Source organism: Tachyglossus aculeatus, chromosome 4, assembly GCF_015852505.1.
Source record: "Tachyglossus aculeatus isolate mTacAcu1 chromosome 4, mTacAcu1.pri, whole genome shotgun sequence".
Classification (NCBI taxonomy): Eukaryota; Metazoa; Chordata; class Mammalia; order Monotremata; family Tachyglossidae; genus Tachyglossus; species Tachyglossus aculeatus.
In genome coordinates this window covers 75,577,694-75,589,201 of record NC_052069.1, presented here as the reverse complement: position 1 = coordinate 75,589,201, position 11,508 = coordinate 75,577,694, and the positions used below count along the sequence as shown (strand labels likewise).

General features: G+C 50.2%; 1 protein-coding gene across 1 annotated transcript; it reads right to left on the bottom strand.

Moving 5' to 3' along the window:
* Positions 1–4,570: 4,570 nt before the first annotated feature.
* Positions 4,571–6,865, bottom strand: TMEM74 (transmembrane protein 74). The gene has a single exon (XM_038745569.1). It carries the CDS (start codon positions 6,863–6,865, stop codon positions 5,918–5,920), a length of 948 nt encoding a protein of 315 aa, XP_038601497.1. The 3' UTR covers positions 4,571–5,917.
* Between the last annotated feature and the right edge of the window lie 4,643 nt (positions 6,866–11,508).

Genomic DNA, 11,508 nt, shown 5'->3' with positions numbered 1-11,508 from the left:
CAGAACAATCTTTCCGAATCTGTACACTGAAGGGCAATAATAATTATAATGTTGAACAACATCACTGAAGCTATTCTGTTGTGTGTGGTGGGATGTGAAGGTTAAACTTTGATTATAGGGTACATTTCATGAATAGCAGCAGTTTAAACAGAAAAGAAAAAAATGAGTGAGTACCTCCAGACAAGGATTTTTGAAAAGAAAAGTTTTAAAATAACTTTATAAATAAATTTATTTTACACATGAATGGAACACAATTACTGTTGTAAGGCATCAAATGCACTAATGAAAAGCTCACATTTAACCTTTGCCCTTTGGGGATTCAAAATGCATATCTGTGAAATCAAATAATTTACTCTTGGCCAAAGAAACCAGATTATTATAAACATGAACTAGGAAAACCACAAAGAGTAAAAACTGTAAACATATTTTTAAAAAGCAATAACCCATACTGTTTTCAGGGAGTGGTTTTAAAATTAGTTGTTCTGCTCTAGGTCTAGCAAGTAAGACCCTGGGATGGCAGTGAGGAAAAGAGGCTGGCTGTTCCTGAAACAGAGACGAGCTATCAAAACATGGAACAAAGAAAAATGTTATCTGCCTTCTATGTTTTCGGAAACAAAATGAGGGTCTGCAGTAAATGTCTTCCATTTCAAAATGAACCTGCTTGTGACATGCTTAAATCCTATATCTATGCTTGTGACAAGAAAAACAGGTTTATACAATTAAGACTTCCCATTCTGAAGCCCATTCCAAATTATTCACTTGTGACCTGTGAAGAAACACTCATACATGGAGTTGAATCTTCTTGCATTGTACAGCGCCAGTATATACTTTTTTTTCTTTTGCTTAGTTCTTAATATCAGCATTAAGGCTTGCATCATTTCTTACAAGAAAGTGTTCCAGCATCAGCTTTGGATATTGCATTTCCGCAACTATGAGATGCACGCCAAATGCACATACAAGCTTCAGTGTGCAGCCAATCTCTCTCTCTCTCTTTCTCTCGCTGTCAAACACACACACACACACACACACACACACACACACACACAAACACATTTAGACAACCTGCTTTAAGATTTTCTACCAAGTGGCTGAAAAAAACGGATTATAGTACTTCCAATTAGGATCACTTACAGCCTAAGAGTTTTATTCCTTATGTCCAACTAAACTGACAGGAAAGGTTTCTATAGCCTCTGAGCTTAAAAAGCTGAAAGCCAACTTTAGGGTAGAAATTGGTTAAGATCTTTTTTCCTGGGCCGCCTTAGATACAGAAGAGAGGCTTCAATTTTATATTTCTTTTCTCCGTAGACACCTTTATGTCTGATACAGAGAGCTCCCCAAACCCTCTTCCAGTTAGGTACAGAAGCCTCTTTGATCCAAAACAATTACTTCAGAGAGGAAACCACATGCCAGTGGTCTGAAACAACTGTTTAGATATTTCCTTCATGGCAGCTGGTCTTTTTCAATATCCATGTACAGATTCATGGTCACTTGGGCTCTGACACTTAAATCTGGAAGTTCAATCAGATGGCACTGTGCCCAATCACTCACTCACACTTTTCTCCAAGGAATACAAGGCTGGCAAAAAATGAACTTCAAAGAGCAAGCTGACTAGAGATTTATTTCAATTGCTTCATCTTCCAAGGAAATGATGCCTTCTGTGCCAACCCTGGCCCAACATGACAAATAAAGTCTGGGAAACAGAATGAGCACAAGACGCTTATTATCTCCTGTAATATTGCAGCGAGGACCTTCGGAACCCACAACCCACAAAATCCTTTCAGACTGTCCACAAGGATCTGAAACAGCTAATGGTGCCAGCAGGCTTTCAGGCAATTTTGGAGCAAACCACGGGACCAAGAAAAAAGACCTGAGCCACCAATCCTTCTCACTTAATTGTATCTTCACTGAAAAAATAAAATCAGCTGACCAATCCAGCTTACTTCATACTAGCTATGATTGGAACATTGGGTGCCTTCTCTCAGCAGCTCAAAATCAAAGTTTGCATATATATTCCATTAAATGAATGATTTCTTACTTTGCCTGAAAAAAATCAACAATAGCACTGGTGGCTAGCAGTTTCTTGGACTTGCCCAAAGAGACTCATTAGGAGAACTCCATTCTTAGGAATCATGAAGGGCAGAGATTTCTCTGATTGCTCTAGATTGCACACTCATCGGTTGGGTTGCTCAGTCCTCACAGTTTCATTATCAGAAGGAACTGCCTTCTCTTTGAATGACGTGAAGGGCATCTTTGACAAAATTTCTGCTACTTTGGACCTGTCCCTGACAAACTCGAGATAAGAGATTAATTTAGTAAGCTTTAGTCCACCGAGCTAAATGAGGTTAACTAAATTAATTTTGAAGTTCACAAAAGTGACTTAGGCTTTGGCCAGAACAAACAGGGAATTGCTCTTTAACAAATGCCTCATCACCAGGAGGAGGAGGGCACTCACTGGAGCTTGATGATGGTAGATTCATATCACAAGGAAATAAATATTTCTTTTTATCCTATTCACTATCCACATACAGTGGATAGTAAGCATTGGGAATCCCTTACCACAGGATGCTGTGCTGGGTGAAAACATCCATAAATTCAACAGGTTTGGATACATTTATGGGTGAGGAGACCATACTGGATTGTTACAAGGATGCATCCAGAAGGAAATCAATTAGCAGGTATGTATTGACCACTTGCTCTGTGCAGAGCACTGTACTAAGTGCTTGGGAGAGTATAATACTTGGTAGAAACAAAACCTGCCTTCAAAGAGCTTACCACCTAGTAGGTAAGGGACATTAAGAAAAATTATGGGTGTAATAATAATAATAATAGTAATGGTGGCATTTCAGTGCTTACTATGTGCAAAGCACTTTTCTAAGTGCTGGGGGGGTGATACAAGGTGATTGGGTTGTCCCTCGTGGGGCTCACAGTCTTAATCCCCATTTTACAGATGAGGTAACTGAGGCTCAGAGAAGTTAAGTGACTTGCCCAAAGTCACACAGCTGACAAGTGGTGGAGCCAGGATTAGAGCCCATGACCTCTGACTCCCAAGCCCGTGCTCTTTCCACTGAGCCACACTGCTTCCCTGTAAAGAAGCAACCGAGTTTAAAGCTATGTAAATAAATGCTGGGGCAGGGAAGCAGGTGGTGTGAGTTGACAATTGTCAAGGACAGCAGCCAACACACGATTCCTCTACGCTTCCTGTTACCGCCCTCAGAACACGGGGCCCAATGGGCCAATGGTTTTATCCAAGAAAGACATCGCTTAGATAATATTGCTGCCTTTGGTCACACCACTATATCATTTTAATCAGTGATAAAAGTTATATCTCAAAGTTCTAAAGTGATAAACTCCCACTGATTTAAAACTTCAGAGGTGACCAAACAATTATCTAATCTTGAAAATTTGAATTTTAAACAAATCTGAAAGCTTTTAAAGAGATATGTCAGGCTTTGCAAAGACTCCACATCACAGTATTTAAAATGCTGAAACATGGTTTCCTTCTAAAGGGTTGTATCATTTTTTATGTTAAGTACTGTACTCACTCTTCCAGCATTCTCCCTCTCTCCTCACTGACGCAGCTGTTTCGGGTTTTAAAAAAGAGGTGTTCCTAACCCATTAGCAAATATTAAGCAATCATTTCACTCATTCATTAAAATGTCATTTTAAAAAAAAGTTCTATAAAATGTCAGGCAGAATGAAAACTGCATTGGGGCCGGATAAAAAGTGTGCACATCAGCCTTTTTCTGCAGTTATCCTCCACTGGACTGGGATACCCAAAGGGTCTCTGGAGGGTAACAGGGGCCTGTTGGCAGGCAGCGACTGGGGAACTCCACTCCTACCTCTGTACCACCCCCACCCCTGACAGACAGACAGACAGACACACACACAAAATCATGGCAAACCTTAATGGTCAACAACCCCTTTTCATTGAAGGGATCCAACCTTGCTTGGGGAAGCAATCCCTAGTGTTTTACTTCAGGGGCTCGAAAAGCACCCATTTAGTGGCTTCCTATGTTTCAGAACTTCTTTTCCCCACGTCTTTTACAAGTCCATATTGCTCACTTTTGCCTTTGAATTTACAATTATGCTGTAATCTATTTTGGTATGATGCCAAGACCAATAATATATCAATAAAACGCTCTGACATGTCACAACAGCTTCATGATGCCTAACCATGTTAAAGCTTTATGTTCATCTTTTCCTTCCTCAGAACGATAGTGAGGTGAGGCTGTCCCTCCCCAATGGCGGTATTTGCTGTTAACTACTTAACCTTATTTTCCTGATCAGATGCATTAGCCAAAAAAACAATAATAATACTAATAATAGTATTTAAGCGCTTACTATATGCCAAGCACTTTACTATAGATATAAGTTAATCAGGTTGGACACAATCCCTGTCCCATGTAGAGCTCACAGTCTAAAAGGGAGGGAAAACAAGTATTTAATCCCCATTTTACAGATGAGGTAACTGAGGCACAGAAAAGTTAGGTGACTTGCCCAAGGTCACACAATAGGCAAGTAGTGGAGCTGGGGTTAGAACCCAGGCCCCTGACTCCCAGGGCCTCGCTCTTTCCAGTAGGACGTGCATCTTCCCTAAAGAAATCTGCTAATGCATTCGTTTCTTTTACAGATAAATCAAGCAATTCATAAGAGCTGAGGACATACCTGTGGGTGAACCAATCAGACTACTATGTAATTCCTTCCTCTCTAGCAGCAACAACATTTCCATTTTGACTGCCTCCTGCCCAGGCTGGAGAAAGCCTCAGGGCTTCAGCAAAAATCTGGCAACATGCTTTCCAATCAAAATCTGATGCTGTACTCATAAATTGTGCAGAATCAGCAATTCAAGGGTCTCATTTTGTTGCTATCCTCAAAGTTTACAAATTTGGCCAGATGCAAAGATGAAGTGAATCTTAGGCAGAGATCTTGGCTAAGGTGATTTCCACCGCATTATCTACTGCTTGATCTTTAAGGTAGGATTCCTCATAAAATCCGCAAGAGTGCTGGTGACTCGAACTGTAGGGAAACTGCACCTTAAGAACTTGCCTGAGACCAACAACTCATTTTAATTTGGCCACTGAACAAGGTGAAATATGTTTCTATCAGGGCTAGAGGAGCCTACTCTCAACCTGGGAACCCCCGAGGTGGAGAGATGTGTGTTATTTTCATTCGGTTTTCTTCCTTCCACCCTACCTGCGTTTTTGCTCACTCCACTCGATAAGTAATCGCTTCTTGCTGAAAGTTTCTTTTCATCAGAATATCCAGAACTGGTTTTAATTACAAAAAAGACCCAAAAAGCTAAAAGGCCAAAACCCCTTTGTTACTGGTATGCAAAAGTAGAGAAAGGGGGATGTTCACAATGAAAAAGACTGTCTTGAGAGGATTGAATGACAGACTTACTAATTACCAGTCAGATCCGTTGTCACCATGTAGATAATTCATATTCTGCACGTAGGTAGCAATAATACAAAACTTGGTGGCAGGACATTAATGTTCCCTTTTAAAGGAACAAGACCGGGCTTGTTAGAAGAAATATTTTGACGAAAAGAAAATAACCACCTGTTCATTACCGATTATTTGGTGTTTTAGCGTGGCTCTGGGAGGAAGGAGAGTGTCCTCCATTTTATTTTCTTCCATAACTCCCTCATGACTTTTCTCCTGAAGGGAAAATGCCCACAAAATGAAACGATCGCAAACTGGCCGTTCATCTGGTAAAAACACTCTTTTGTTTTTCTTCAAGCAAGAAACCACATCACTGAAGTATTTTACTTCCGGGAAACGTCCTCTTCTGTAGGAATACCGGGGCTGGTTCACACCCTTATGGAAACTGGAGGAGAGGGGGAGAGGCACTCCCCGGGGGCACGAGGGTGAACCCCCATCGCTCTCTCCTTTAAATACAAGACACGGGTGGCCTTCATTAGCTCTGTACGGTGAGGGCATCTTCCTCCACCAGGGACAGCTCCAGGGTGTTTTCACCGGGGCCAGCTTTCATCCTGAAGTGGAAAGAACCATAAAGTTTAGCCGACTCTTTGGAGGCGGCAAACCGGCTGCGCCTATACAGCTCCCCCTTCCACAGGGACATCATCAGCAAGCAGGAGAGCACGACACCCCCCAGGGTGAGGAGGCAGAGCCCGGCAATGACGCAGCGGTCCAGATGGGCGCCGATCCTGGCGCTCTCCCGCTCCAGGCGCTCCATCTCCCGGGCGGCCACGGTGTTCGGATCCACGGCCACCTCCCTGGGCACCACATAGGAGATGATCACCAGCAAGATGCCGGTGACCAGGAAGAGGATGGCGCTAACGAAGCCATAGTCTACGGACTTCCCCGCGGCCTCCGAGCCGAGGTCGTCCTCGTCCTCCGACATCAGGGACGCGGACGCATCCCGGGACCACTCGGGCAGGCCTGCCCTGCCCACCTCTCCCCGGAGGCTGCAGGTCTTGGCCGGCAAGGGCTTCTGGGGGCACGTCTCCAGGTTGACGTTCTCATCCACGTAGATGAAGGAGGTCTCCAGCTCGGGGGCACAGCAGCTGCACGCTTTCTTCTGCTCCGAGGCCGCTCCCTTCTCTTCAGTCCTGAGAGGTCCCTGGAGGAAGCTGCCGGGCTGAATCCCAACGTCCAGTGCCGCTGCCACTTGTTGCTGGAAAGAGGGAGAAGGGGGATACGGTGGCGGAGGGAGAGTCGTGGCCTCTACCGCCCTTTGGGTGGCCCTGCAGGGCGGCTGGCGGCACAGGGCAGCTCTGGCGGCCGCAGCCCTTCCAACTCCATTATCAGTCTGCTGCGTGCTCAGCGGGGCCTGCAAACTCCAGCCCACGTTGTCGCACGTGTCTGACCGTCCACTCCTCTTTGCGAGGTGAAGAAGCTCCATGCGAACCAGTTGAACATCTCTCAGCAGCTGCACGTCTAAGCCACGCTCCGGGAACCTCTGCCAATTAAAACACACACACACACACACACACACAAATTGGACAAAATCCTGAAGCAGGCGCTTAAGGTTGGTTCCTTCCCCTCATTAGAGTACCCAACTGGGGACTGGCCACATGCAAGCTTTCTTCCACCTTCCAATGCCCCTGATGATAACGATGGTATCTGTTAAGGGCTTTCAACGTGCCAAGCACTATGTGAGGCATGGGGGAAGGTACGACACAGTCTGATTAGACACAGTACCTGTTCCCACAGGGATCTCACAATCTAAAAGAGAGAACAGATGCTGAATCTCCATTTTACAGAGGAGGAAACCGATACACAGAAAACTGAAGTGACTTTCCCAAGGTCCCACAGCAGGCAAGTAGCAGAGCCAGGACTAGAACCCGGGTCCCAGCATTCCTGGCTCTGTGCTCTTTTCATTGGATCACGTTACTTCTCACACCATGGGGGAAATTAAAATAAAATAAAATAAAAAGCTCCTTCCAGCTCATATCAAGATCCATATCCAGGTTGAACCAGAGAAAGCTATTTTCACCTCCCTGTCCCCCACCCCTCCCGTTTTCCTAGTCTGGAATAAAAATCCATGGCTGATTGAGATATATTTTACGATTCAAAACTCTTTATGCTAATTCTAAAGAAGCAAGTTTCTATCAGACACACAGCACCAAGCAGATTCCATTTATAAAAGTAGAGATGGAAACACCCCTGGCCTTTTGATGCCTTTTATTTTCAGTTTTTCAAATGGACTTCCTTATTGCATGCATCTCTCCTTCTGCAATTGAAGAGGTAATGAGTTTAGTGGTTTTTCTCCCAGTGGCTTTTCGCCCTGCTTCCAAGCCTCCAAAGCCACCTGAAACACCAAATCAATCTTCCTTGCAAGAGTTTACAAAGGGAGGAGGAGGAGGAAGGGAAGAAGTCATGATGGCTGGATTCAACCCCTTCCTTTTAGCATCACCACCTCGGATTCCCCTTTAACGGGACCCGGGCTGGATTAACAGCCAGTTCCCCCAGATTTACCTGTGTTTTTCATGAGAGCTGCACCATCCACCCTCCTTGTTTCCCCGCGGCAAGAAAAAACAAACAATTTACTCCATCTGTCGCCTCCCGGGAGCACAGACAGGCAATCTCTTTTGAAGCTCGGTAATCCGGGGCTCTGATTCCCCGGAGGAAAGCAGTTAATCCCAGGAGAAGGAGGGCTCTCCCTCCCTCCCTCTCTCTTGCTCTTCCTCCTCCATCCCTTTCTGTCTCTTATAGCATGGTGTTTTGGGGCCAGGAAGGGCATATTCTAGGCACTGGGGCCCGGGGGGGTGTGGAGAACGTCTCGGTGCACTGGGGTCTGGTCTGCTAGGAGCAGAAGGAGCAGGAGTAGGATCAGAAGCAAGGGCAGGAGGAGCAGCAGCAGAAGGAGTAGGATCAGAAGCAGGGGCAGAAGGGGCAGGAGGAGCAGAAGGGGCAGGAGGGGCATCAGAAGCAAGGGAAGGAAGGGCAGGAGGAGCAGAAGGGGCAGGAGGAACAGAAGGGGCTGGAGGGGCATCAGAAGCAAGGGCAGGAAGGACAGGAGGAGCAGAAGGGGCAGGAGGGGCATCAGAAGCAAGGGAAGGAAGGGCAGGAGGAGCAGAAGGGGAAGGAGGAACAGAAGGGGCAGGAGGGGCATCAGAAGCAAGGGCAGGAAGGGCAGGAGGAGCAGAAGGGGCAGGAGGAGCAGAAGGTGCAAGAGGAGCAGAAGGGGCAGGAGGAGCAGAAGGGGCAGGAGGAGCAGAAGGGGCAGGAGGAGCAGAAGGGGCAGGAGGAGCAGAAGGGGCAGGAGGAGCAGAAGGGGCAGGAGGAGCAGAAGGGGCAGGAGGAGCAGAAGGGGCAGAAGGGGCAGGAGGAGCATCAGAAGCAAGGGAAGGAAGGGCAGGAGGGGCATCAGAAGCAAGGGCAGGAAGGGCAGGAATAGTATCAGAGGCAAGTGCAGGAGGAGCAGGATCAGAAGCAGGTGCAGGAGGGGCACCAGAAGCAAGGGCAGGAGGAGCAGGAGGAGGAGTAGAAGCAGGGACAGGAGGGGCATCAGAAGCAGGGGCAGGAGGGGCATCAGAAGCAGGGGCAGGAGGGGCATCAGAAGCAGGGGCAGGAGGGGGAGTAGAAGCAGGGACAGGAGTGGCATCAGAAGCAGGGGCAGGAGGGGCATCAGAAGCAGGGGCAGGAGGAGCATCAGAAGCAGGGGCAGGAGGGGCATCAGAAGTAGGGGCAGGAGGAGGAGTAGAAGCAGGGACAGGAGTGGCATCAGAAGCAGGGGCAGGAGGGGCATCAGAAGTAGGGGCAGGAGGAGGAGTAGAAGCAGGGACAGGAGTGGCATCAGAAGCAGGGGCAGGAGGGGCATCAGAAGTAGGGGCAGGAGGAGGAGTAGAAGCAGGGACAGGAGTGGCATCAGAAGCAGGGGCAGGAGGGGCATCAGAAGCAGGGGCAGGAGAAGCATCAGAAGCAGGGGCAGGAGAAGCATCAGAAGCAGGGGCAGGAGAAGCATCAGAAGCAGGGGCAGGAGGGGCATCAGAAGCAGGGGCAGGAGGGGCATCAGAAGCAGGGGCAGGAGGGGCATCAGAAGCAGGGGCAGGAGAAGCATCAGAAGCAGGGGCAGGAGGGGCATCAGAAGCAGGGGCAGGAGGGGCATCAGAAGCAGGGGCAGGAGGGGCATCAGAAGCAGGGGCAGGAGGGGCATCAGAAGCAGGGGCAGGAGGACCAGGAGGAGGATCAGGGGCAGAAGGAGCATCAGAAGCAAGGGCAGGAGGACCAGGAGGAGGATGAGAAGCAGGGACAGGAGAAGCAGGAGGAGGATCAGATACAGGGGCAGGAGGGCCATCAGAAGCCAGGGCAGGAGGAGCAGGTGAGCCCGTTGTTAGACTGTGAGCCCGTTGTTGGGTAGGGACCGTCTCTATATGTTGCTGACTTGTACTTCCCAAGCGCTTAGTACAGTGCTCCGCACACAGTAAGCACTCAATAAATACGACTGAATGAATATCAGAAGCAGGGTCAGGAGGGGCATCAGAAGCAAGGGCAGGGGGGGGTCAGGAGGTGCATCAGAAGCAAGGGCAGGAGGGGCAGGAATGGGAACAGAAGCAGAAGCAGGAGGGGCAGGAGGAGCAGGAGCTGAAGGAGCAGGATCAGAAGCAGAGGCAGGAGGAGGATTAGAAGCAGGGGCAGGAGGGGCATCAGAAGCAAGGGCAGGAGGAGCAGGAGCTGAAGGAGCAGGATCTGAGGCAGAGGTAGGAGGAGGATTAGAAGCAGGGGCAGGAGGGGCATCAGAAGCAAGGGAATGAGGGGCAGGAATAGGAACAGAAGCAGAGGCAGGAGGGGCAGCAGGGGCAGGAGCAGGATCAGAAGCAGAGGTAGGAGGAGGATTAGAAGCAGGGGCCGGAGGGGCATCAGAAGCAAGGGCAGGAGAGGAGCAGGAGTAGGATCAGAAGCAGGGGCAGGAGGAGCATGAGCTGAAGGAGCAGGATCAGGAGCAAAGGCAGGAGGAGCAGGACGGGGATTAGAAGCAGAGGCCGGAGGGGCATCAGAAGCAAGGGCAGGAGAGGAGCAGGAGTAGGATCAGAAGCAGGGGCAGGAGGAGCATGAGCTGAAGGAGCAGGATCAGGAGCAAAGGCAGGAGGAGCAGGACGGGGATTAGAAGCAGGGGCAGGAGGGGCATCAGAAGCAGGAGGAGCAGGACCAGGAGCAGCTGCAGGCAGGCAGACTAGACACACACCCACCGCCCGCCCGCCCTCCCTCCCTCCCTCTTCTACCGAGTGCCATCTGCGGCGGGGGCTCTGGGCGGGGTCCGGGGATGCCCGGGGCGGCCCCGGGGCACAGCGACCGCGGGCAGGAGCGGGCAGGAGCCAGCCCAGCGCCACGCCGCGCCGCGCCGCGCCGCTCCCCCCCCACCCTCCCTCCTCCCCTCGCCGCTCTGGCACCTCCCCCGCTGGCCGGGCCGGGCCGGGCCGGGCCGGGCCGGGCACGTACCTCGGGGCGTTGGGCGCGGCGCCGTCCGGGCCGGGCCGGGCCGGGCCGGGCGGGCGGGCGGGCGGCGGGGCCGGGGCACTTGTAGCGGCCGGCGCGCTGGGGCTGGGCAGCGCCCGGGGGGAGGGCGGGGCCCGGAGGGGGGCGGGGGGCGGGGCCCGGCGGGGGGGGCGGGGCATGCTGGGAGTTGTAGTCCTGCCCCCCGCCCAGGCCGGGGCGGACCGAAGGGGGAACCGCGGGGCCAAGCGCGCGCGCGCCCGCCCTCCCGCTCACGTGGCTCGGTGGAAAGAGTCCGGGCTCGGGAGGCGGAGGGCGTGGGTTCGAATCCCGACCCCGCCGGCTCGTCAGCCGTGGCGCTTCGGCCAAATCACTCCTCTGGGCCTCGGTTCCCTCATCTGTGAAATGGGGGTGGAGACCGTGAGCCCCACGTGGGACAACCTGATCATCATAATAATAAAGGTGGCATTTGTTAATCAATCAATCAACGTATTTATTGAGCGCTTACTTTGGGCGGAGCACTGTCCTAAGCGCTTGGGAAGTACAAGTCGGCAACATCTAGAGACGGTCCCGACCCAACAGTTAAGCGCTTACTATTTCTAGACTGTG

Excerpts from the sequence above, each read along its gene's own strand:
- TMEM74 (XM_038745569.1), bottom strand. The coding sequence starts at position 6,865 with ATGGAGCTTCTTCACCTCGCAAAGAGGAGTGGACGGTCAGACACGTGC.